This window comes from Balearica regulorum, chromosome 6 (genome assembly GCF_011004875.1).
Source record: "Balearica regulorum gibbericeps isolate bBalReg1 chromosome 6, bBalReg1.pri, whole genome shotgun sequence".
Lineage (NCBI taxonomy): Eukaryota > Metazoa > Chordata > Aves > Gruiformes > Gruidae > Balearica > Balearica regulorum.
Window position 1 is genome coordinate 8,968,924 of NC_046189.1, and position 26,936 is coordinate 8,995,859.

Consider the following 26,936-nt stretch of genomic DNA (forward strand, 5'->3'; position numbering starts at 1 on the left):
CCCTGTATCATTTTTGTTTCCCTTCTCTAGAGTTACTTTGAGAAGTTCATTTTAAGATGGAGAAATCAACAATATTCTGCAAATGTCTACAATATTTCAGCCAAGGTAACATATCGATTATACAGGTGTAGATAAACTATAGTTGTCTTATATTTACCCATTCTGCACATCAGTATTGCTAAGATACAAAAATCAACTGTACATTGAACAGAAGTTTTTAAATGAGCTATCCACAGTGGCGCGCACTCTAAATAATAACAACTACTTTAAAAAAAAGTAAAATAAAACCCTGTAAGCTTTGCAAGTAATTCAGTTCTTCCTTCTGGCTGACAGTGTATTCAGTAATCCCAGCTGAACAGTTTGTTTTATAAGTCTGTTTGACTGGAAGGCAGAATGAAAGTATTTTTCCCCAAAGCGCTTCCAGTTTAGCTATGGTAAAACCTCATGAGAACTGCGGCTCTTAAAAGCAAGGCTAAATTATTCCACCTTGGGTAGTTTTGGCTACTTCCATGACATGGAAGTTTCTTGCATCTAAAAAGAAATTTGCACAGGTTAAATTTGCCTAAACAATGTTTTGTTAAGTTTTTAAAAATCATGTAATAATTTTAAATACTGTTTTTAAGTTTACTGGGGTGATAATTACAATACTAAATACTTTATCAGTGACATCCCTCAAATGTAATTTAGCAATCAATGAGAACCCAACGTTTCTCAAAGGTGAGACTGTATCACATAGACTTTGATTTTTCTATATGAGATCTTACATCTACCTTTCCCTACAAGGTAAAAATTAATAAACTAACGTTATTTTCACTACTATCCAGTGCAGTTTATACTTGATATTGCCTGCTGCATAGCTAAGACTTCGGAAACTAAGTTCGAATAAATTTACTTTCCATCTGCTGTATGCATGAGTGTAGGAGCAGCAGAATTGTATTTAAAGAAAAGGAGAAAAAAGTTTCAGAGCTTAAACAAACAGACTTTGTTCACTTGACTTGATTCAGTGACAACTTTGAGAAGTGACTGAGAATCTTCAAAAATGTCTTCTCATGACTGCTATAGCACTGAGTCTTTGGGGTCTTGATTTTGGGGGTGAGGGTGGTATGGATACTATTGTGGTGACTTGTGATTTACATCAACGTGCCCATGTAAACATTTCAAACACCCTGAAATCCATGGCGCAGGGGGGTTAATCCAAATCTTACTTATAGTTTTCTGTTAGGGAGAACAAAGAACCTATATCAATATCCAAAGAGATGCAAACATTTTTTGACAAAATTCTTTATTCACACCTACAATACTGACAGAGTCAGATGCAGAGAGTTTATAGCATGAAGTTCCTTTCTCCTTTTGAAGAATGAAATAATGAGACTAAATTTGAAGCGCAATGAAGATTCAAAAAAGTCACAGTGCTGGTTGAAGAGACCAAATCTTGTGTGCAATTCCATTCTCTAACAAGCGCATACCCAGAGCCACAAGTAAATACTAATAAAACCTGGCAAAATAGCACTAAAGACAAAATAATCCAAAGGCAGTATTGCCCAAATCCTTTGAAAGTGATTTAAAAGATCATATGGACTTCCAAAAGCTGCATGGATCAAGCTCTAAGTCAGTTCTTGACTTTAAATTCCAATGGTCTTTGTCCTTTTGTATCAAGCAGGAGCTTCTTCCAAAAATAATTTCATGAATGCAAATGACCTGTTATAGCACTTATTACTTGGGGTATAATGTTTGAAGCAGAAGTGAACCTTAAGTTAGTTGAAGAACACACATGAAACTTGCAACTTCTAATAATAGTGAAGCAAGTCTTCCATATGTTGTTATAAATTTCAGTCCGAGATGATTAACATGGCTCACAGGCTACTCCTGTAAGATGATAGAAGAGATATTTTTGCTGCCTCTCCTGAGAGGGCTAGTGTTTCAAAATTATTTCCAAACAAGCATCTTCCAAGTGGGAGACGTTTCTCATTTTTTTTTCCTCACCTTACTAAAAAGGTGATGAACACTCTTTTAACTGTGGTGTTATATTAACATCGAACAAATATCATCACAGTATGATGTGATAACAGTGTGTGTGTGTAATATCCATGAAATAATACATTATATTCACTAATACAAGTCATTAATTTATTGTTGCTGTCAGTGTGTTTGAAATAGTGCCTGAATTGTAAGTGTGCAGGGAATCTTGAAGTAAATTCAACAGATCCACCTTCATTCAAAATTACTTGTACTTACAGTAGGTTTCTATCATGTATTTTAAATCAATTCTGTCAAAAGACTTTAGACAAAATAATTTTACAAAACCCTTTATTAATTAAACCAATGTTAATAGTAAATTGAGTGGCAAGTTGTTTCAGCAGTAAACAAGTTGTAGTTGCCTGGGATATTTCTTTCATCATAGAAAAATGTGACCGGCAAAGCTCAAAGAGTCAGTTTGGGCAATGAGGAAAGGTTATTTGGTTTCAAAATCTTAAAACTTCAGTCTTGGCTCTAGTGAAATCAATGATAATTCTGTCACTTATGCAAATATGAATTCATCTCTTCATTTTATGTAATCTCGTTCTAAGTGACTACGACAAACTGAAGGGGCAATTTTCTGGGTCTGATGTCCAGGTTGTTTGGGTGACCTTGGACAAATCAATTTAGTATTTCCCATCCAGTGCCGATAGCAGTGAGAGGACTAATTGTTAAAAAGAGACCTTATTTTTTCTATTGATACAAGCAGCTATCTGCCTGCCCAGTAGCTGGGCATGCCTGCACCCCACAAAGCAATGTTGTGTTAAGACACCAGACCCAACTCCAAACAAGTGGACACATCCCCACTGTCAACGGAACACGGAGCTGTACAGCACAATGTGTTATACCCCAGCTCGTTCAGAGCCAGCTCAGCACAGCCCTTGACTGCGTGCACATATTAGGCCTACACATTTTCCAAACTTCCCCACCCATTCCCCCTGATGGTCCCTCATTTCCCCACTGTTAAAAGGTAAATATAATTTTCCACTTGGAGGATAGTTGTGAGAACAAAATGCGTGATGTTCCCAGATGCTGCCCTGATGAGACCTCTGTAAGCATACAGGTAGCTAGGTAAGGAGATGGCAAGTGGTACAGCTTGCAGACATTAAGCAGCTATTTACTGATAGTAAGTGATGCTATTCATAGATCAAATAGATAAAAATACTAAATATTCTTGTTTGGCTGAAACTATTCATCCTGATTCATCCTCTCTGATTCAGAAGAACTGAGGCTTGAAATGCGTGTCTGTCTGTGTGTACTATTGACGCTTGCTGAAAAGAATTTGTCAGACCCTGTGTGTTTGTGAGCTCTTGGCCAAGCCACTAAACGACTCCTTTAGTTCGCTAAATGCAGGCTTGTTTTGGAGCTAAGTGACACAAGTTTTGTTGTGGAAATTGCATCCAGTTGTTGGCCTCTCATCACAGAGTCTGTATTTGATTAAATTTTTCCAGCTAGTAAGATGTCATGCCACATACAAGTAGGATCTTGAACTTCAAACTATGTGAGATGAACAATGTTTAATTCAGAGATCAAATAGCAGACTCAGCAGCGAACAGAGGAAAGGAGAGCCAGAAGGAGAGTGAAAAGTTACTCAAGTTAGGAGGAGTGAATTTCCAATACTGAGCTGTAGGGCAGTTGGCAAAGCACCTGGGATAGGATGGCCTTGCTGGATTTTTGGTGATCCAATTCTCTCTCTGAGATTATATTGCTTTTCCTATATTAACTACTTGATCAAATCAGAAAACAACCGTATAATGTTGTGCTGGAACTAAGTGCAAGACAGCTCTTAGGTTTATGAGCTATTGGATCATCACAGGTTATTTGTGTACAAATATATATATATGTACAAAACTATTTATTTATGTATGTTACCTTGTTGAAACTTGGGACTACATCCCAAACTGATATGATATCAGATGTCTGATGCTTCTTGAAAAATGTGCTCTACGAGACCCAAAGGCTGAGCCAGGTCAGTTTAATTCTCATATACTACTTTATGACATTTTTCTCATGTACATTTCTGCTCGGAGATCAAAGGCAGCATCAGTTAATACCGAGATGTGTGGTTTTGTAACCCAAAGCTTACTGGAAAACAGAGGGAGATTGGAACTACCATCAAATTTTCAGTGGTAAAATCTGTAGCTTTGGGGTGGTTTTTTTGGCAGGCCCTTATAAACTTGATTTTGCCTGGGGTTTTTCCAGTCTAAACCCTATTTGTAGGCCAATGCTTAGGCATCAACTCTCAGCGCATTTTGGCAGTGTACTCCTGGACATTAAATTTTGCTCTGGCATCTGACTTTTCCCTAGCTCAAGCCCTGGCTTAGCACAGCAGCCCCTGCCAGTCCCAAACCTACAGGTGTACCCACCACCTCTCCAAAGTGAACACAAGATCTCAATTAACACCAAGCATTAAAAACTGGCTCTTAATCCTGGCTTTATCCTGTCCCAAAGCTTATTCCACAAACCCTTTACTAGTTCAAATCATACGCTAGTGGCATACCAGCTCAATTTTTAATTGTTTAAGCATTAGCTGATCATAAGCTTCAATGGGTTGTTTAGAATCATGCATATTATCAGATCAAATATTTTCAGTCTTTTCAGTCATAAAAACTTTTCTACGTGCAATCAAAACTAGCTGTTATTCAAAGCTCTGCTTTAATGAAATAAATGTGTAGCAAGCTTATGTTGTCTAACTCAGTCTTCCAACTAAAATATTCTTTTCATAGCTTTATTAAAGGTAGGAACAGATATCATAAAACTAACTAGAAATTAGGAAAACTGAGACTTAAAAGCAGAACACTAGATCATATCCTAAAAAAGGGCTCCTGAAACATGGACTCGTGCTCTGTTGACTCTCTCAGTATACAGTAACTGTTAAACATCCATAACTAACATTTATTTCAACTGAATTGTTCTGCAGTGCTCATGATGTCCTCAAGACAGTATTTTTTCCCCAAGAGGAATACCTTGTACTATGGTTAATTTTTCCTCCTGAAATCAAATTGCAGTTAGGAGTACAGGGGTCTATGTATACCATGAATGAAATCCGTTTTCTTATTTTCTTCTTTGCCATTATGTGATTATAGACATTTCTAATTATGATCTCAAAAAAAATTTATTGCATGTTGCTGTTTGATCTACGTATTGTCATAAATTTCACTGTGTACAAGAGTTCTGATTTTAGGATTATGCAGCTGAAAACCTTTTGATATAGTGGAAAGGATATCTAATATTGGATAGTAGCTCAGATATAATTAGATCATTTGGGTATGGGTAATATCTATAGGTATCAAAATATTTATTATGTGAGGTAATCATGATGACAGTTCTTTGTCAGTAAATTAGACTCTTCTGAAAATGAATTTCAAATTTTTCTTCTCATTCCAGTGACAGTTGAAGCCATTTTATGACTTTATACAGGAATTTATTTGACATTTGTGCTGCAAAAGGTGATGTTGGTGTATGACAGAAAGTACATGGAGTTTGATCTCAGCCAGCAAGGCAATTCAGGGGAATGAAACAGTCTTCAGCAGCAATAGCTCTGATTCAGTCACCCATAAATCTCCCCGAGGGATGTGTATCCTCAGCGTCCGTATCCTTCAGTCCCCTGACCTAATGTAGCCTCTGAGGGAGTCTCTACCCCAGCTTCTTTTTAAGGCATCTTCTGGCTCATTTCCTATGGAAAATCCATTTGCTCAGTGCTCAAAAAGAGCCATTTTTTCTGCCTACCGCATTAGCGCACTGACCAGTACAGACTGCACCGCAGGGTGAGTCTTTGGTGGTCTCCTGATGGGCTGCGTGCGCTGGGCAGGCAGCTGAACAACAAATAAAATAAAAGATAGCCCTTAAAGTGAGGGGGAATACATGCCTGCCCTCAAGGAAAATTGAGAGAAGTGGGCCAGGCTCTTAAAATAGCAAGAGACATTACAGCTGCTCTCGCGGCAGCAAGAGTCCACCCTCTCACAGGTTTGTCTGTATGACTTAATTTCTCGAGGTTGAGAAACTGATCTTCTAGGCAAAGGTGATTTGGGGAGTTACTACAAGTGCTAGGAAAAACTCTCCATTTCATACCCATTAAGCATCTTTAGCCTTGTCCATAAAAACACAAGAAGAACACATTTCAGGGAACGTATTAGTTCTTAGGGGCAGGCTGATTTACTCTGAGCAAGGCTGGGATGAAATAATGTGGTGGGTTGACCCTGGTCAACAGCCAAACACCCGCCTGGCTGCTTACACCCTCCTCTCTCCTACTGGGTCTGGAGAAAATGAAGGAAGGCAGAGAGACTCGTGGATTGAGATAAAGACAGTTTACCAGGTGAAGCTAAAGCTAGGTGTGCAAGCAAAGCAGAAGAGGACTTCATTCACTGCTTCCCATTGGCAGGCAGACGTTTAGCTGCTTCCTAGGAAGCAGGGCTTCAGCATGCACAGCCAACGGTTACCTGGGAAGACAAAACACCGTAACAGTGGACATCTCCCTTCCTCCTCCTGTTCCTGAGCACAACATCGTAGGGTATGGGATATCCCTTTGGTCAGCTCAGGTCAGCTCTCCTGGTTGTGTCCCTCCAAACCTACTCACTGCAGGGGCAGAGGGGGAAAGAGAGAAAGTCTCGACGCTGTGCAAGCACTGCTTGGCAATAGCCAAAATTTTGGTGAGTCATCAACGCTGTCCCAGCCACAAATCCAAACTGCAGCACCCTGCGGGCCCCCATGGAGAGAGTTAACTCCATCCCTCCCAGACCCAGGGCAAATACAAAGCCTGTTACTCTTGTTTCATATTTGTTAACCTTCTTTAGTTGTTGCTCGTAATGATGTTGATCTCAGTGTGAAAATTTGAAGGTACAGATGTTGGTACAACATTGCCCTGAAACACGTTACTTTCCATATTAAGTACATTAATATCCACAGATGTTACAAGATTGGGAGGAGCAGGGTCTTAGCGTGTCGCTGCTCGGCTGCTCCATGGCTTTGTCTGCAGCCATGTGTGTCTTTATCTCTGCTTAGAAGCAATTTCCTATTTAATATTTTATTCTAGTATCTTTTTGGATTAGGAACCCTGAGAGAGATTTGGAAGGGAGAAGGGAATATTATGGGAAGACTGGGTCCTTAAATTCCTCTTTTTTATCTCTGTATTATTTCCCTTTGCATGGCAATTTTTGTACAACGACTGCTTTATTGCTGTCCTCAGGGCTCTTAGTTTTTGGCGTGTCAGTGATCATATTCAATGTGATTTTTGCTTTTTTGCCAGATAATATTTGACTATTGCAAAGCTATAATTTTCACTGTAGGAAGAAGATGGCGTTGTCTGCAGCCTCGTGTCGCAGGGAAGCCTGGTGTGATATATTGCAGTGCACATCCCAAAGTTTGAATTTAGAGAGATCTAAATGTAAAAGATTTGCCCGCTTTCTGTCTGTCCGGCTTCTCAGCTGACTGTGATTCTGGTGGATGGCTTTTCAGTCGCAAATCTCTTTTGATCCTCTTTTGCAATATTCTAATGCCTGATGTTTAGTTAATCCCCTTGCTGTGCTGCTGCCTGGTGTTTTCAGGGCTGTGGTTTGCGTGTCCTCCTGGGCTTCATGTTTTACTGCTGTTAGGTATTGATAAAAAAAGGAAGAAAAGAGGACTTGCATGTAAATTAGGAATATTTCTCTGGCTAGTATATTGCCTTATTAGCAAAAATTTAAATAATATTTGGCATTTACTGTTTTCCTGGTTTATGCTTTCTTGTAATGCGCACAGGGTAGCATTGGTGTCTGTTCACAAGGAGGTAAGCATGTGACTGCACAGGCTGTATGCAAACGGTACCTGAGCTGCTGCCGGGCAGTGGGGTGGCTGAGGCCATGTGTCCACGTTGCCTCTTGTAGGCAGCTTATGTTCAGACACACTGCTAACCTTCTGCCAAACACAATCTCCAGTGTCATATATAGATCAAAACAAAAGGTATAGCTGCCTCTTTCCCCAAGGCTCCTGGGAAGTTTTTATGGCTGCTGTTTTGGTTTTCCTTCATGATGACTGCGCAGTGCTGCTTTGGTGATTTAGTGCTCGGCTTCTGTATACGCCACAGAAGGAGACATCATTTGGAAAGGTTTCTTAAAAAGAAAAAACTCTAGTCACTGCAGTGGCACTAAGATGAGCCACGGACTTGAGGCCAGTGTTTGTAATTCCCTGAGGAACACGGTTTACTCCTCTGTTAGCACAGAGCCCAGGTCAGGGCTCACTGCCAGCGAGTCTTCGTTAGATGCATTTTGTGAATTAACTTTTGTTTTAAACATTCCTAAAATTGCCCAAATAGACTTCCACTACAACTTTCTATTAATTTCTGGATCAAAGGCTACCACCCACTGAAACAAAAGAAATCCAACAAGTATTATGTTCAATTGGCTAAAAAACTGTACTGTATAGAAATGTGTAATTTATTTTATAACCCTTCTTCTGGTTTCTTCTTTATTACTGGTAAGTATAGTTGTTATATGAGAGAAAAGAATTAATACCCACACATTGCATATCACTTTATTTGGGCAGAGTGCCTGTATAGTGTAACACATTGTCATAATTAACTTTTTAGCACATTTGTAACTATCTAGACAAGTTCTAAGTAAATATTGCTTCTTCACAGAAATGTTGGCAAATATGGTGGCTTAAATAGTTCCAAATGTTTTCACGCAGGTGTTGGTGATGGGATGAAATGAATTACTGCAACTCAGCCCCTATCCACTGAAATACAGCAGCACACACTGAAGCGTAAGTACATGAGTAAAACTGAGCACACGTGCTTCACATTCTGCTGCTAAATAGGGCATTTCACACATTTTTTTGGAAAAAAAAGACCACAGGTCTTTCTCCAAATATCTCATTGCGATCACAATGAAGACTGACGATAACAGTCAGCTATTCTCACGTAGTGCTGGGGATTCATTAATGTGTACGAAGTTTGGTGAATATGCTAATGGTTCATGTTGTTTTTCTCCTTTGAGCTACAGCAGTATATGCACATTCAAGTAACAAAAAAAGAAACAAATTAATAGCAATGGGTTAAATGTATTTTAAATATTCAGGATATCTTCATACAGGAAAGTGGAATTTGGCTTTACATTTATACTCTAAACTTAAAGTTAAAACTATCAAATCCTTTTTGGAGAGCAGGAGGATGGGATGTTCAAAAAATAACCGTGATCTAGAAATCAATGTTGTGCCCTAAGGTTTGGAGCAAATGTGCAATCACACTGTCATGTACTTTTGTAGTAACAGAGTTGAAAACTAGAGTGGCCCTGAGAGATTTCTGTGGCCTATCCTTGTGTGTACTCTAATCATACTTGTCCTTACTTTTAATCAATGTGGTTGCAGACATCAAGGAAATGGTTTAAGAAAATATGAGCTCTGAGAAAAGGCTTTGCTAAATCTCAGTTGTGCGCAGAATATGAGCGCAATGCATAATAAAACAAGAATTAGGAAAAATCCACAGCTGAGGAAAGGAACATCTTTCCCATCAACAAAGTTTTTGAAAATAGAGTGTTTATTTAAAAGGTGGTTACTTAGCCTGTAAAGCTGGTTGTCGCAGTGAAGTAGGCCTGCTTTGCATCATGGTTCTGATTTTTAAACTCTACCAAAATACCTTACTGCAAGGAGGTGAGAGCATGTCAGGTAAAACTTCAAGGCTTTTGGATTATTAGGCGGTTTTAGTTGATGAGAAACATGTGGAGTTTTTTAGCTCTTCAGACCTATATTGATTCTTTTCAGACTGCGTAACATTTTCCAGCCTGTGCAGTTAGTGATTACTGCACTTATAAATAGATTTTGTAAAGTCACCATGTGATTGTGGGCATATGAGGAGGGGGGCTACTAGGGCAGAGAATACTTGTCACATCTTCCCTTCTTTAACTCTTCAACTGAATTAGAAATATGTGCCTCGATAATCGCCTCTTTCATACAAGTGTATGCATGTATGTTTAAAAAAAAAATAATAAAAAATTGAGAAACAGAGCAAGTATTGAAGTGGTTCAGCCAGCAACCAATGACGAGGGACTGAGCTGGTGGTTGGATTTGGGCAGATCCAGTTCTCCTCCATGGAGTTTTGTAGCCCTTTTTGAATGCCACATCCCATGGCAACGAGATCTTAAATTAATTTAATCACTGCTTGGGAAAAGGATTTATCTTTTTTCCTCTGTTTTCTGAACAAAAAGTGACAAATTTTGCACCAACAGTAGTAGTTCAGCAATTTTTTGCCTAAGTTCCTCTGAAACTTCTGCATAGCTATCATCTAGTCTGGCAGCTGGTTACTGTTGCAGAATGCCAATACCAGCACCGTTTGGTAATTCCCGTGGCTCAGTTCGCACCATTTTCCTCCTATTGCAAATTTATTTATGCTGCATGCACCTTATTACTGGAAAGTGCTCATATCACTCTGGGGACATCCAAGCACTTGTCCCCTGCTAGGGTGAACACGCGTACACAGAGCAGGGCATGCCAAGCATTTAGAGGGTTTGGACTATATTATAGGAAGATCTAGCAAGCTTTATTAGTAAATAGCTAATAAAATAAATATCAGATCTTATGACAACAAAAATGTCCAACTTGGTTCAAAATTATTTCTTCCAGAGGATGAGTGCCTTCCTCACCCCTATAGGAAAATGCTTTCAGCCACTCAAATTGGGGAGAGGGGTGCAAGAAGCAGCATGATCTGGGAAACTGAGCCCCAGGAAAGGCTTCGGTGGCTGTGTCCTCCCAAGCCTGGCAGGGGGTAGGGTACCCTGGGGACCCTGCAGCCCCGCTCTTTGGGCGACTGGGGCACCTCTGAGGCCTCCATGCTGGGTCTGAGGTACCTCAGATTTGGGCATTGTGGTTTTCAACATCACAGCACTCATGTCTGGCCCCAGCCTTTCACATTGAAATGCTTTACGAGCTAAATATTTCATCGACTGCCTGGTCTGTGCCCGGCGGTAGTCATTTCAAATGGATGCTCCGCATTTAAAAAGACTGAATGCTTAGCTTGAGCCAAACATATTAAGCTGTCTTGCATACTCCACAGCTAATACAATATTAAATACATTTTGGCACCCAGAAATAAATACTGGCTTGAAATTCTCATCACACATATCTCCCTCTCCTTAAGTCTCTGTCCCCCCCCCAGCTTTACACTGAAGTGCTGCTGCTCAGACTAAACGGTTTGTTGTCAGGTTGTGACACGGGAAGGCGAGCAGCGCACAAGTGCTGTACGGTTATTATCTGTTGGGATGTAACGAAGTGATCAAATCGGGTGCTGCTGATGGACTTGCAGCCTTGTGAAATACCTGCCCCACATCTCAAAGTTGCTCAATGGAACTGCACTCGCTTAAAACCTGAATAAAAAAAAAAGAGCACAGTCCTCATAAACCACTGCAAAGATATTCATAATTTAGTTATGAAATTCTTATTTAAAAACTGTTTATATACAGTTTAAAAATTGCTGTTGTAATAATACTACTGTGTTAATTACAAGGCAACCATCCCTTTCCAGTACTCTATCTTATTTAATTCTCAGGGCTATAATTTTATTTGATTTGTTCCTTTACCCACCTGGAGGTGAAGTAAAACAGTAATAAAAACATCTGACGGAAATCTACCCAGGTCAGCGGCTCCTGAGTCAAAGCACCCTGAAATCAAAGGATACAGTGGTGCCAGCTTTAACAGGCTTTGGGTCAAGCTCCTAAAGCCTGCTCCTGCAAACACTTGCATACACGTGCTTAGCTCCCGAGGCGGTTACTGCTGGCTGGGAAACTCATCGCTTAAAAATCGCACGTGTGAGGAACTGGAGCTGTTGTTGGTACCTGAGTTGGCTGCCCTGGGAGCTGCTGCTGAGGGGAAGGTCGAGCTTTGCCCCCCTGTTTGCACCCCAGCTCCAGAAACTCTCCCTGTGGTCTGTAAGGGCAGCGTGGTTCCCATTAATACTTAGGTGAAATGATGCAGCAAACGCAGTGCGTACGAACCCCTCGCACAGCACTTGTCAGCTAAATGCTTTGTCCAGGCCCCGAAGGCAGTAATTAGGAAAATATGTATTTTTTTTAATTCACGCTTGTGATGGACTGCTTGCAAGTAGTGACGGTAATATCAGGTGCTGTTGTCAAATGGTCACAACAGCTGCAGGTAGCAACCCTTTCACATAAACTGCTGGATTTGGCTTGTGGGGGTGCTCAGGGGCGGCTGCTCGCCCCCTGCCCCGCAGCTCTCTGGGCTTCTGCCAGTCACGGAGGGATGCGGCGTGTCTTTTTCTGTGCCTATCCAGCCCCTCGGTCTCCCAGCCCTGCACAGCCCTCCGGGGCTTGGGAACAGCAGTGCAATGGACTAACTGTGACCTAGCAGCTAGACTTAGAATAGCATTTTTCTTGACTAATATTACCAGTGTAGTGTTTTCTTTGGCTTTGATAATGTTCCAATAAATTCCTTGGCTTGGCCGATGCCTATCTGAAAATGTTAGAAACCTACTTGAAAATAAAACTGTTGCCTAAATACACGGGACGACTTCTAGCCGCCGGTCAGCACAGGCATTTAAAGCGAGCGCGGTGCTGAGCCCTGCAGCACCCCTGCCTTGTGGCCCGTGGCTGTAGGGGAAACCAGGGCCCGGCGTGAGCCTGGTGTCCAGGTGCACGGAGCCTGTCACCGCTGGCACCAAGAGACGGCTGCAAGTCCTGGGGGGCTGTTTTCCAGCCCCAGCCAAGCAGGAGCTCCGCGGCAGCCTCTCAGAGGAGATACCCGAGGTGTGCGCTTGTGTGTCGCGCAGTGGCTTTGATGGCAAGACTCCCCAAAGGCAGGACCGCTTTACCCGAGTTGTCTGCTTACAGCCTCTCTTGAGAAATATTTTTCATTTTTAGCATCACTCTTTTTTTTTTTTTTTTTTTTTTTAATTAAAAGTGTTATTTTAGTTTGCTCAGGTCCTTCATAGTAAGCTTTCTTTTAGGGTGGGGGCATGTCTTAAAGCGCATTGGTGCAATTAATATTTTTCTGTAGTTGTACACGATTTGATGCTGCCTGACAGGATAGATTAGGAGAAACATCCCCCAGGCCTCACCCCTAGTCTTTCCCACGGTTTCCTTCGCTGAAGGAAATACTCAACAGTACTCAACCACCCACCGTTCTGGGGCACGTCAGCGTTTTGTCAAAGGGCCGAGTCGAACGTGTGATTGCGATAACCATGAGCTTTTACATGTAACCCCATCCTTTAAAAATGCTTGTCCTCATTTAAAAGAGAGAGAAGCCAATGACAGGCGAGTTTCCTGAGTGGCTGATTCCACACACCCCCCCCCCTTTTTTTAATTTTTTTTTTTTTTTTTTTAATTTTAAATCGCGGCGCCGAGGCGGCCGGGGGGAGGCTGCTGGGGGCGGGGCGGCAGGTGCCGCTGCGGAGCGGCGGGGCGGGGTGGCAGGTTGGGGCCGCGGCGCTGCCGAAGGGCACGGCGGGGCGGTGGCACCTCCCGGCACCTCCCGGCACCGCCCCGCCCCGCCGGGAGCACCAGCGCCGCCGGCAGCCCGCGGCCGCCCCGGCGGTGCAGCGGGGAGGGCGCTCGGCGGAGCGGAGCGGCGTGAGTGGCGGCGGCGGCGGGTGGGGGCCCCTCTCTGGCCGGTACCTGTGCGAGCGCGGCCGGGCCGGGGGGGGGGGAGCACGGGAGGTCCCCGCGGGGACGGGAGCGGGGCGCGGGGACGGCAGGTGCTGAGCGGCCGCGAAGCCCCGGCGGCGAAGGGGGATGCCGGCGCCGTCGGTGCCGCTGCCGCGGGGCGGGGGCAGGGCGTTGCCCGCCGGGAGCCCCGCCGTGCCGGCCGCCTTGGGTGCACTTGCGGGTAGTTTTCCGAAAGTGGTGTCAGCGCGGGCTTTGATGCTTTCGCGTTCCTTGTCGTTTAGGAACAGCAAGGAACCTGGAGGACGCGGTGTTGGTGGGACGAGGGCCTGATCGTGCAGGTGCCTCTGGAGGAAGGAGCAGCCCTCTCCAGCCTGACCTGCCGCAGGAGTTCCTGCCCGATGGACGGAGACGTGGTGGTGGGATCGCGTTTACAACATGCTCTTTGCACTTAAACCACCCCCGCTGCACTGGTACGTCAGGCATGTTTCTTGCTCCCATCTCATCATGCTTAGGTCTTACAAGGAGGAGCGGGGTCGCCTGGCGCTGTGCTGTGGGAGGGGCGGGCTGTGTCCCCTCACAGCCATCACAATGCACGGTGGCCCACGGGGTGAGCAGTGGCCGTGGGCAGGACTGGCCTTCAGCAGCGTAAGCTTATGCCGTGGAGGAAAGGAAGAAAAGCTGGGCTTTGAGGTGGGGTTTTTCAGGGCAGGCAGCAACGAGGCCTTATTCCTCCCATCATCTCACAGCGAGCATGCTAGCAACAAAGTCTGCAGAACCGAGCAAAACAGAGGTGCTGCTCCAGTTGGGCACCCATGGGATTGCCTGAGAAGAGGTAATACTACATAAAGCAACGTGAGGGATGCAGAGTAGGAAGGTAAACGGCGTGGCTGCGGCTCTGCAAGCTGCGTTCCTGCTGCAGGGAAGACAGAAGACAACTGTGTTTGCTGCCCAAGGTAGTATGAGGGTTTCTTGTCTGCCCCTGCTCTGCCATGAGCACCTTTTTCAAGCTTCAGCGCTAACCTGTACAGGGAAGGTTACGTTGATCTAGCACGTTGTAAAATACAGATTTAGTAGTGTAAGATCAGCCATTGTAAAAATTGTAAAACATTTTGAAACATCTCATGCTTTCTCATAGTTCAGGAAGTAGGAGTCCAAATTAGGTTTCTAAATATAGTAATTTAAAAAAAAAAAAAAAGGAAAAATACAGGGATTTATACTATGGTCTTAACAAAGCAGTATTTTTAACCTTTGAGTACGTACAAACTAGTTTTCTTCTGAACCTTATGTTCTGCTGAGAAAATTCTTTCTTTAAAATCACTTTGGTTTGTACAAGTGACACAAGGGGATGGGTAGAGCATCGCGATGCTCGTGGCTCCGGGGACAAGGTGGTTCTGGGGGCAGAGCCGGTGGTGCTGCCAGGCTGCGCGGGCACAGCTGCCTCGCCTGGCTGCCGCCCGCCCTGCTTCTCCGGCGCGAAGGCGGCAATGCCAGTATGAGTGGAAGGTGGCACATTAGGAGTGATGAAATTCAAGAAAACAATACTGGGGGAGCCGTGAGACAGTGGTGACGCAGTTCTTTATTGCAGCACTGGGCAGCTTTTGTAGAGCTAGAGCATCTGGTCGTTAACTCCTCACTTTGTTCTCTTACTCCTCAGCTGATTTCTGCCAATCATTAGTAACGTAGCTGGGATTTTAAAACGTGGGGCTGTGTTTTCCTGTGTGTTCCTATGTGAGATGTGGAAAAATGGGTCTTCTGTTGCATTCCTAATTCTGATTCCCAGTTTTACAATTGGCTTCTGTATAAGGAGGTTAAAGAACAGAATGGGGTTGTGTGCTGCTTTTCCTGTACTCTTCTCTGGTTGATCTTGGGCAGAGCCTGGCTATCTCCTTCCTTCTGACTTTCATTTGCCTTAATCTAGCGGGACCTTTGCCTTCGTAAGGGCATCACAAAGCAAACCAAACCAATGTACCTCATCCATTCCTTATGATCTGCAGCTCCATATGTTCGTAGTTGAATCTTGTGACAGATACTACAATAAAAGGCGACCCTGTCAGACCGAGATACTGAACCACTGTTTTACCTGCTGCTGCTCATCAGTTCTCGCTGGCAGGATCCCCAGGCTGGGCAGCAGCCAGTGACAATGGAAGGAGGAGCTTCCTTGCTTGTAAAGATTTGTGCATCCCTACTTGTCATCCGCAGCAGTCTGTCTTTGCCTGGCACCTGTGGAGAACAGTAGTATACTTTATAAACAAGGCTAGACCCTAAGTTTTAGCACCAGTGTAAGTCGTTTGATGTTTTTACGTGTTCCTGAAGGTCAGCTGTTAATAGCTAGGCTGTGACTCCACGATTGACTTACTGGGGTGGAAGTCCTGTGCTGTGTATAGGAAAATACCAGTTTCTGCTCTAGTTCATTCAAAACAGTGTCACAGCATTGTAATAAACCAACAGGCTGCTTCATTTCAACCCAGTGCCATGCTTTAAAGCAGTCTGACTTTGGTGTGGGAATCAGCTGGTCTCTGACACCCCTTGGTGGTACACCTTGCATTTTCCCAGCTGCGGGGAAAATATTTGTAGGGGATTTGTCCAGGTATTTGTAGGGGACTTGTCCAGGCTATAGATTTGCAGCTAATATGTATGGATAGTGGCCTGATAATTTTAACAACTGTGGGCTTTGATGAAAGATGTGTTGAACCAGTATCTTTCCATGTTACACAGGGCAAGGAAACAGCTATGCGTCTGTGTTACAAACTTCATATCTGTTTGTCGTGTTTTGTCTCTGTCCACTCACCAGTTTGGGCATGATTTTGTGTTTGGGTCTGGGTTCTTAGAGAGTTTCAGATCTCCTCCATGACCATTAACTTTTGCTTTTTCTGAACCGAAGCATTTATCTATAGTTTCCGCAGTTGAGTTCCTTCAATTTTGGCTAAACTTCCTGCAGACAAAGCTTCTGAGAAGCTCTGCATCTTCTTCATGCCCTTTCTTCTACAACCTTGCTCTGAGGTCTCACTTGCTAAGGAAACTCCATTTGTCCATTCTTACTCATCCAGAAAACAGGCATTCATAACCATTCGGCATTGCACTCCTGTTTGTGTGAGGGCACGTTAGGTTAATGACTCCCTTGTCCATGATCTGGCAGAGAGTCTACTGATAAATGTCTGCTTGCTTGTATTCCGAGACATGGAGGGGGGAACCACCAGGCATTGAAAAATCAAGCAGAATTAATACTTTGTACATATCTTTCTCCAAAATAGAAGTATGTACAGTTGCTTGGATGAGCAGCTAAGTTAAACGAGAGCAGAACCCGTAAGAAGTTCTCAGCATGCTCTTCTCTTGCCTGAGCAGCCTGAGGCTGCTCTCCGAGCTGCATGCAATTCTGGTAAATAAACCGCTGTACTGGAGGGAGAAGGGAGGATTTTAGGACAGGCTGGCTGGGTACAGCTTTACTTTCATGAAATCAGACAGCTACCAAGTACATGATGTTCTTTACTTTTAACAAGACTTCTTTTCCTGGATGAAAACTAACTGTACGGCTGCTGAGGACTTGTACCTACTGGCATTGCTGTTTGCTGAACAATTGGTATTTTCACTTAAAGGTTCCTTGCTGTACTTCACCTTTGCTTGCTACACCAACTGTCCTCTTGTTGGAAAGCCTTGTAAAGTAAGCTAGAGGTCATGCCTGCTTCTGAGAAGTGAGTGTGGTGTTTCCCCATTCAGTTACAAACTGGCTTAGAAGCCTGCAAAAGTTTTATCAGTTCTGGCCATGGCGGGGGAAAAAAACCCAAGCCTTGAAATTCCAGCATGTACCCTGAGACAGATAACCACGGGACGTTCATGTGCACGCTAATCCTGCACAGCAATTGTTTGCGGTTCCTGCATCAGCCCTTTCCAATCTGTAGCTCTTATCTCTTGTTGGCAGTAAGTGACAGGAGGAGGAGAGGACGGCCCTGCGAGGAATGAGGGCTCTGGTTTTGCTCTTTGTTGTTGAGAGCAACAGTTGTTGCTGAGTTGTTTTGGGGTATTTAGGTTTTTCAGTGATTGCCTGAGGTATCTTGGGAATCTTGGGAATTGTGCTTGTCTTAAAAGAACTCTAGCTTTTTTTAAACTTATTTTTCCTATGGTTGGAAGGAGACTTTATAATAAATGTTAATTCAGTGTATCTGCTCTGTAGAATTTGTAGAAAACTGGATGTTAAGGAGAGGCAGAAATGTTACACTGGTGAACTGGAGCGCTTTGAGAGCCCCTGCCTGGGGCTGCTCTGCACGGGGAGCCTCCGAGTCCTGCAGCGATGGAGGCGATGCTGTGCGCTAAGTGCCTCATCATTCATCCCTCTGCCATTTATGTGCCATTGCTCTGTTCAAAACTGCAGAACGTACACAAGCATAATATCACGTACCCTCGTGAATAACATCCCACCTTGTTAGGGAGAGGAAAGGCAGATGTAGGATGTTCTGGGTTTATTTCTCTCCATTATTACATGGAGGACGGAAATATTTAACACGATTAGGTGCAGTTCAGAGGTCTGGATGCCTAAATGCTGTTTGGTTTACCTCTGCTGGTACATCACTTGGGTCACCTGCCTTGAGTTTGACTATCTTTGTTACAAAGAGCAGTATTTATAGTTTCCAGGGTAATGACAGCACTGTGATTATCTGACTGTTCTCCCGCTGTAATTATCTGACTACTCTCCCTATGCACGTGGATGATAAAGGTCCAGGTCTCAGCAGAAGCTCTGAGCGGGAGAAGGGAACACGGGAGAATGTTTAAGCTTAGGCAAAAGATGGGGCGCTGCAGATGCCGGCGTATTACCCTTCCTGTATCCTTGCTGAAATAGTCCCTAACTGGACTTGCTGTGGAGGGAGGTTGTCATCCTGCAGGTAGTACAGGAGCCACTTGCCCAGGCAGTGGCCCCACTGTACGCCTGGGATTGGGTACTGTACGTAAATTGTTGCAGCCTGCCATTCAATCTAATTTCTTAAGTGCTGTATCATCTTTTTACCTTTGTCAAAGTCAAATACTCTGGGTGAACAGGCAAGCAGACTTCTGCAAGGTCAGCACTAGAGATCCATCTAACTTTGTGATAATTCGTAACTTTGACATCTTCACGAGTGCAAAGTTTTATTTATTGGTTCCCTTCGCAGAGTCCCAGTCGTGAAGCTGTCCATGCTGTACCAGGGACAAGTGGGACAGCTTGCTAAAAGCAGACACGTTCTTGGTAAGCTGCATACTGAGCTTCTCTCGTGGATGCAGAGGAAAAAACTAAAAGCCTCCCTCGCTGGAGGACGGTTTCAAGGAGTCTCATTTGAACTTAAAAGTTTGGAAAGTGAGGAGCTGGGCTCTGTCACAGCAGAAGCTACTCGCTGCGTTCAATTGGGCAAAGCTGCACTAAGCCATTTTGAAAAGTATGACTTATTTTTAATCCGGTAACTGTTATAACAGAAAGTTGTATATAACAGAAAGCGATTCCTTGCAGTATAGTATTGAACTTCAAAGAGAGATTTTTTTCAAAGGTCTTATGGATGGAAACATTTAAATGGTAGCACGAACTTACTTGCCTGTGACAGCTAGAGATGTTGTGTAACAGCAAAACCCTTATGCCTTTTTCATCATGTGAAGATGTATTCCAGAGGGGCAGGTGAAACTCTTATTTTTGGATAGCTCACATTTATCCTTTTGTAATTATTTCTTATTGATGATTTTAATACCTTACCAAGTCTTATTTATCTAAATAAAACTGCAGTTATGCTAGTAATGCCTTTTCCCCTGTATTTTACATTGTATAATAGTGAATTGCAGGCACCTTTTTGCCATTGTTTTGTTTCCTTCAGCGGTTAGAAATGAACTTACCTTGGCAGGAAACGCTTAGCAAGGCTGGCAAAGAGACTGCTTAGCCCTCTCATGCAAGGTGAGTTCAGCTGTGCAGTACGACTCCCTCGATGCTGTCTCTCTCCTTGTATTACCACAGTGCACAGTCTAGTAAATAACGTAATCGGTGAAACAACATCTGAACTTGTCCTCAGGATCTTCCAGTTCCAGGGATACGGAAGGCAATTGATTGTTTTCAGGACTCTTCGTAAAACAATGCATAGCGTTTATAGTATTGAAGTTAAATGAGGTATTTAAAAGCATATTGACTGTATGTCCACCGAAATTGAGCACAACTAGGAACCTGTATTTTTCAGATGAATTAAACCAACATTTCACTTACTGTAAAATCGGTCTTTAAAAAGACAAGATATGTTAAGGCTTGCGATGGTGCCGCTTGAGCTCCTGGTTGATAGTGTAGGAGAGCAGATTGGAGCTCCCTAACCCCTGCCTCCAGCCAGGCACAGCAGCCTGTCGTACAGGGAGCTGCATCTGCAGAGGTTTTGGCCTGAGCCTTGAACCGTCTGCGTAGTGGTTTCTGAGCCAGAGCTGGCAGCAGATTAGAGCTTGGGCGCCGAAAGAAACAGATTCCTATCAGACAATTTTGCCTTGTGCAGTTACTGCATGAAACATTGTGCTGGGAGTGAAACGAGTTGAGTTTTTTCTCCCCCCTCGGAGGGTGTGAGCGTTGTGAGGAAAGCTAGAGATGTTAAAATCCCCGTCAGAACTTAACACTCTGGAGATGAGTTAGGTGGATGATGAGTTAGGATTTAAACAGCGCTTCACCATGTATGTGCAGGCAATAGTTGTCAGAAAAACAGGCAAGCAGTCAGAAGATTGAGGGCAGCTTCATCTGCGATCATTTATGCAGCAATTATTAACTCAAGTTGAGCGGGCAAACTATAAAACTTACTGCAGTGAGTTGGAAAGTACTGTGCTCTATAAATAATGAAATGAGCAACAGTCAAGAATTTAAACTAGGGTCAATAACTTTGCTTTTAAGCTCAACTAGTAATCAATTTGGAACAATTCAGTTGTCTTGCATGCCTTGCTCTCTAGAAGTTTTATACCCTGCCTAGGAGTTTTATAGCCCGCCCCTTCCTCTGGGTAGGACAATCACACAAACGTTTGATTTAGCCCAAATGAAAAGGCAGAGGTAAGAAGGTGGAAACAGAGGTGAATCCTGCAGCGGAAGACTGGGGAAGACCCAGGGAATTTCTCCCTACCTGCTTTGGGAGATGTTTGTCCTCCCTCTACTCACATTCCTTCCTTCTTTCTGCTAGACACTAACTCATCTGCTGGTGTCCCCGAACAGAAGAGGAAAGGAAATCTCCAGTTGTAGGATAGAAACATCTTAATGGTAAAATACTAAGTAAAGCTGGCTACCATTTAACAGACCTCCTTTAAAAGGCACAGGAAAAGGATAACACATAAAAGAATATGGCTTCGAACTTGGATAAAAAAGCCAAATGTGACTAGTCATTAAATAAAGTGTCAGGGATGAAACTCTGATAAAATATGTTGTTATATCTGTGGTGTAGAGCATTTGTATGGTTGGGGAATCTGAGGTTTAAATGCACAGTTCTGGCTAAGCCTAAGGAGGACACGAGATCTAATCTAAAGCTTCTCGTTGTTACCAGCAGTGCAGTGAGAAGGGATTAGACAGCGTATCTGGGTACCTCCCCGTGCAGCTTGTGTATTACCTTGGCTGGGTAAGGACTGCAGCTTTCGGGTATCAGCAATGCTGGGTTACAGATGCTATTAGTGATTCTTTGCCATATCAGATACTTTGAGCTACGTATTTGTCCAGAAGAGCAAGTGAAATTATTTTTATTAATGTTTTATTAATGGTTAATATTGAAATTAGACGTGCACAAGATATTACTATTAGAAAGTTTTGAATTATTCAGATGTCTGAATTGCTTCCAGACATCTCCTTGGCCTCTGGCCTGTAAGCAAGTTCTGTAAGTTTTAAGTTTCATCAATGTATGCTTAGCTCTCCTCGGTGTTGGGTAAAACTACAAATGCTAGTAGCGGGGTTTACATTACAGGCTTGTTAACTACACTGCCTACTCTAAAATACACCGGCACATGCTGCAGCGTGTCATTATGCACAGAAACTTACTGAATTTTATTAAAGTGATTTACAAACATTTCTCTAAAATGCTGAAATGTTCTGACGCAAAGCTAAAGGTATGAAAACGTTTGTACGTGCTTTGTGGTTTCAGAAGCCCTTTAGGTCTGACTTTCTGCCAGGACCCAACCACCACTTTGAGTGTGGGCACTTCAGGCCTACAGACTGTTCTCTAAACAGGCAGTGAGATTTGTGCGAACTAGCAGAAAGAGGAAGAGAAGCTTGTCACCGGCAACCTGGTTGTCATGAGTCAGCTGCTGGACTGGGGAAGTCCCATCCTACCTGGGAAGCACCATCTGCCCGCAAATGGGATTGATTTCCTCTGCAAATATTTGCCTGTGATCAGGTTACTGGATTGGAGCCCCTATTTCCCCCAGAACATAAAGCAAATAAATAAAGCTTAACATCTTTGCCATGAATATGTTTTCAAAGGCTATTTACAAAAAAATCTTTAACTTTGGCTGACCTTAATACAACGTCATCGGGTGAAGCTGTAGGGAACAGCTGGTTTCTGTGCAGCACGGACTTTGTTTTGGCTGGTAGTCTGTTAACTCTGCGAAGTGGGTAAGCTTGTGCCAAGCAAAGTCAGGCAAATCATGAAATTCTGCTTTGCCCGTGTACAGAAAGTAGCCTGAGAAACAGCTTTGTAGGGTAATAAACAACATCCATGGGGATTCTGATTCTTGAGGAGTTTGACGGAAGGACCCTGTCAGGTGTTTCATTCCTCACTCTCCCTTCTCTAGGTGGAGAGTTGTCCTGCTTTAGTGAGAACGGTGCTCCAGCTCTGCCAGACCTGCCTTTCACGCAGCAGTCGCTGCTGCTTTCCCTCACCTCTCAAGGGAAGCAGCTCCTCTTTCTCGAGATACCTTCTCGTGACTGCATGCTCAAGCCTCCTTGTGCAACAGCAGAATGACACTGAGAATGAGCGTCACTCCTGCCCAAAGGGTGTACAACAGCCATGACACAAGGCTCTCGTTGGGTCGTGGCTGGCTGGTGCTTCTGTGGGGTGGTTTTGGGTTTTAGTTTTATTTTCTGTAGCAGAAGTCACTGGAGTTAAACAGTATTTGTTTACAGATTCGGGAAAATTCGCTGCATTGTCAGTTTGGAAGAAACAGATTATTTTTTTTCCCTAAGACCCTTACATTCCTAGAAGGCTTACAGCACGTACTGGGAATTGCATTCAAAGGCAGCTTGAATTCAGGTCAAGCTTTGCCTACTTGTAGTAGATGGATGTTACTGATAAAAACATTTTACACACTCCGTGCAGAGGTTTACTGAAGTTGCTTCTACAAGTGTCTGTAGTGAATTTAGCTTTCCTTTGAGCTGAGAATGGTCACTATTTATTGTATTTATATGAAACTGTTTTGACAGATTTCTTCAGAAGTAAAGAAGCACAAAAGGACACATTCTGTTCTTTAAAAATAACTGGATCCACTGGCAAGAAGCAGCCACACTGTGCATCAAACGAGAAAACCATTTCCAGGTTATCAAAACATGCTGTTGACCTGAATTTTGCAGCTGCATTTTCAAATGTACCATGGGATGCATCAAATCCAAGGATGCCTTTCCAGGTTCCAGTGCTATCCAGGATGAAAGGATCGGGGAAGGTAATGAAGGATGCACTGGGGAGAAATCATCACTGATAGCAGTGAAGGTGGATGAGAAAAGTCCGTCAAGCACTATAGTGCTAGACTACGCGCACCGTCTCTCCCGTGAGATTCTTGACCAGGCAGTGAAACAGTGGGCAGTGACTGAGAGCAAATACAGCGACATCCCTTTTATTGAGAGCGATGTGCCCTGAGCAAGGACTGTCTTCACAGCGAGTGTCCCGTCCGTTACGCACTTTGTATTTGGTACTTGTGCAAATAAAGTAAAATCAGCTGTGATTTGAGCATAATGCCGCTACATGAACACGTTTGCGAGGGGAGGCTGAAAAAAAATTGTCTTTTAATCTATATTGCTAAGAAACTAATTGGATTACAGTAGAATCTATTAAGTGTCATTTGTTAGCAGCCGTATGTTGACTATATTCTGTCTGTGTATGTCTTGAATGTGATCGGAAATTGTTAAAGAAGATGAGAAGAATGTGGCTGCCCTGCAACTGCACAAGCACTGCCACAGAGGCCCCAAAGAACAAAGCGTGGATTATTTTTATGTACTGCATAAAAAATCGGTGGCCTGTTTGTAGGTGAAAAGAGAAGAACTCGCTATGCTTGGTAAATTTGGTGGTGTTTTGCTAAAGTGAAGCCAAGGTCTACATGTAGCAAAGATAACTGCGGTCATAAATTTTACTTTGCTTTTTTGACCTGACTAAATCTGTAAACCACAAAATAACGAAGGCAATGAGAAGCATTTTATAAAACCTAGTAGTATTCAGGGAACTATATGGATTATGATACTATTCAACTTCCACACTTGCGCGAACCAGTGAGAAACATTACAATATTGATAAAGAGTGCATTATAATTAACAGATGCTCTGGCTTCTGTAAATGCATGAAGGCTACTTTCTAAAATCCTGCGGTAAGATAGTTTAATTACATCTCATCACTGTGTTCAGACCAAAGCTGTTAGGTTTTTTGTTCAGTTTTGGGGATTTTTGTTGTGTTAGGGTGCTGGTTTTGGGGGGTTTGTTTTGGTTCTTTACTGTAACCCAGGTAGGTGTGCAAAAACTACTGATGCTAACCAGAGAAATGAACCTTCAAAGGTGCAACAATGTTTTAGGACTATTTGTTTCACGGGAACTATGGCTGCGTTCCACTAAAATTTCACTCTAACGCCCTTGGGACAGTATGCCTTCCTTCAGCTTCTGGAGGCTCATCGCCTAACCGCTGGTAAAATCGTGTACGGCGATGCAAACACGAGCTACAGAAACCTAAAGCTTGAGCCGTGCGCTGAATCAGTGAGTGAGCCTTAGGCGCGAAGCTAAAGGGCTACGTTCTTCACCGATTTCATCTAGGTTGCAGGCGCACGCTGCACCCTGCCTCTCCAGGACCTGCAGCCTGACCTGCTGTACTCGTAACTAGCGCTTGAGATAGCAAGAAAGGGATGAATTATTCATAGTCATCTTAAAGCTGCAGTTTTGCTGACATTTTATACAAAGTGAATGCCTTGTAGAAGCTTGGGATTTTAGCACCTTATTAGTTCCTTATTCTGTAATGGCCAGTTTAAAAGTATGTCTGTATCAAAGTGCTTTCCATTTTATGTTTTCATTTTATAGAAAAATGCTTTCCATACTGGCAAAAACTGTTACTATTTTTAAAAGATACACATAGTTCTAGTAAACGACAGAAAGCATGATTTTTCAAGCAATGGTAGGCACGCAGAAAGAGGACCCTGTCAGTAGTTATTTTCAGCTTATTCTCAGACGTAAGCCAGTCTGTGAATTGAGCCGTTTTGCAAACTTTGTGACAGGACTTAGCTATTTGAAATTCACTTATGTGGGGAAGTGGTGGTGTCAAGAGTAAATGTGAAAAATGCTTTTTTGTAAAACACTACAAGACTGCCATTAATTCATGCTGACCAGACTAGACCCGGCTACTTAAGACTGTTCTCGGGCTTTTGCTGAAAAAGGGAACAAAATCTGCTTATGTTGTAATGTCGTCATCTTTGAAGTAACGCGGTCATCTTTGAAGCCGTATGTAAAGTGGAACGAAGGTATTATGGCCCATTTAAATTCTACTGCTAACAGTGATGTTCCTTGAAGCTCTGAAGTATGTAAAACATTAGATCGTACCCTATATTTGCTGTTTAAAAACCTCCATGCCATATACTAGGGTGAGTTAAAAAGCAAACCCAAAACACTGATCAGATCAGTACATATTATTTGGATATTGCTTAATCACAGTATTAAAAAATATTCCTACTCTTATATAGCTAAAACAAAGTTTTATTTAAAAAAAAAAAAAAAAAGCCAACCATTCTTTCAGGAATGTTAACAGTGCCAAAGATGGCAATTAAAAAAAAATAAAAGGCCCAAACTCTGTAGACATTATTGGCCAGATAGGCGAGTACAGGCAGTATAGGTGAAGAGGTGGCACAAAACCGCGGTGGCTGTAAGAGAGCACTCGGGTGTATCTGCCTACCCTCGGTGGCTGCACGGGGAGTCAGGTGCTGCAGTGCCTGCTGTTGCAGTGGCTCAGATCCTCCCTCTGGATGCAGCCTTAGCATCCGGCACTGCTGGAGTCAGAATACCAGCTCTGCTTTTGAAGGCAGGTTCTGCGCTGGCAGGCTGCCACTGCCCAGTCCAACACCAGGCACAATCAGGAGGTAAAATAGCCTAAAGTTAAGTCACAGCATCTGCACTGATAAACATTCAAAATTTCGCCAAAGGAGAAAGTTACTGAGGTATAATTAAACACGCATCGCAGCAAGCTTCCTTTTGGAGTACTTGCCGCACTGCTTGCCCGGGGAGCCACCCGTAACGCGACAGTGACTGAATCGCCTGCTGCTTGCGTTGTCCAACCACTCACCTGCAACCACAAAGCTCGTCTTCCTCGCTAATGCTTGAAGATTGCAGCAGCTTCGGTATGGCCTGAAGTGCAATTCCAGCTGGTTTACGATGCTTTCTATCACATTGGTGCTTCAGGGAAAGCACGCAGCAAATGGAAAGCAAACAAGCTTACAAACAACAGGGAAACAGCTTCTCACCAGGAAAATGATCTCTTTTACAAAACACTGTCCTTACTAAATAGTGCGCTTACCCTTAATAAGAAAAAATTAAAATCTGGTCAACACTACAATCTGGTGAGAGATCGAAGGAGATCTCTTTCCAAAATTCTGCTGTATTTTTAGTAGGCACAATACTAATATATCATCATCATAAAAACAAAGGCTGCTTTACCTAAATAAAATTACATCTGTTTACTTATCGTTAGATTACTCTAGGCTGTAGTCTTAGAGTGGCTTTCCAGCTAAGTTGCCATGATTCTTTGACTTGATTTTGTGTAATGAAAGCACTCCAGTATGGGACTGGCATACTCTGCAAAACCATTTACTTCTGTTTAGGAGTTAAAAATACATTTGCTTTATATTTTCTCCAGGAAACAAGTATAGTCTGAGTGGGTACTATGGGACTGACTTCATGTTCCAATAACAGTTCAAAACACATTAACTGCAGCACAATTTTGTAAAATTGACATTTCTGTAGTAAGACAGATCAGTATTCCCAAATAAAACACACTATGGTATATTTTTACAGTATTTTTTGTGGAAAATATTTTCTTGTGGACCAAATAAAATTCAACTTACTACCTGCTTGTAAGACTTCTGTTTGATAAAAATGCACAGATTGGACAGGGTCTTGTTACCATGAGCTTGGGGTAATTCCTGTTCACATAA

The 26,936-nt window shown here is 43.1% G+C and overlaps 1 protein-coding gene across 2 annotated transcripts; it reads left to right on the forward strand.

The window, feature by feature from the left end:
• The first annotated feature begins 78 nt into the window (after nucleotides 1-78).
• On the forward strand, nucleotides 79-26,821 carry AKAP19 (A-kinase anchoring protein 19). 2 transcript variants are annotated; one of them, XM_075756182.1, is made up of 4 exons: nucleotides 79-105; nucleotides 8,680-8,754; nucleotides 13,883-14,084; nucleotides 22,987-26,821. In XM_075756182.1, the coding sequence occupies exon 4, from the start codon at nucleotides 23,135-23,137 to the stop codon at nucleotides 23,396-23,398; it is 264 nt and encodes an 87-aa protein (XP_075612297.1). In that variant the 5' UTR covers nucleotides 79-105; nucleotides 8,680-8,754; nucleotides 13,883-14,084; nucleotides 22,987-23,134; the 3' UTR covers nucleotides 23,399-26,821. The 2 variants fall into 2 exon arrangements, with proteins under 2 accessions (XP_075612297.1, XP_075612295.1); XM_075756180.1 differs by having other exon boundaries at nucleotides 13,883-14,075; nucleotides 22,969-26,821.
• Nucleotides 26,822-26,936: the final 115 nt, after the last annotated feature.

Excerpts from the sequence above, each read along its gene's own strand:
- AKAP19 (XM_075756182.1), top strand. The coding sequence starts at position 23,135 with ATGGGATGCATCAAATCCAAGGATGCCTTTCCAGGTTCCAGTGCTATC.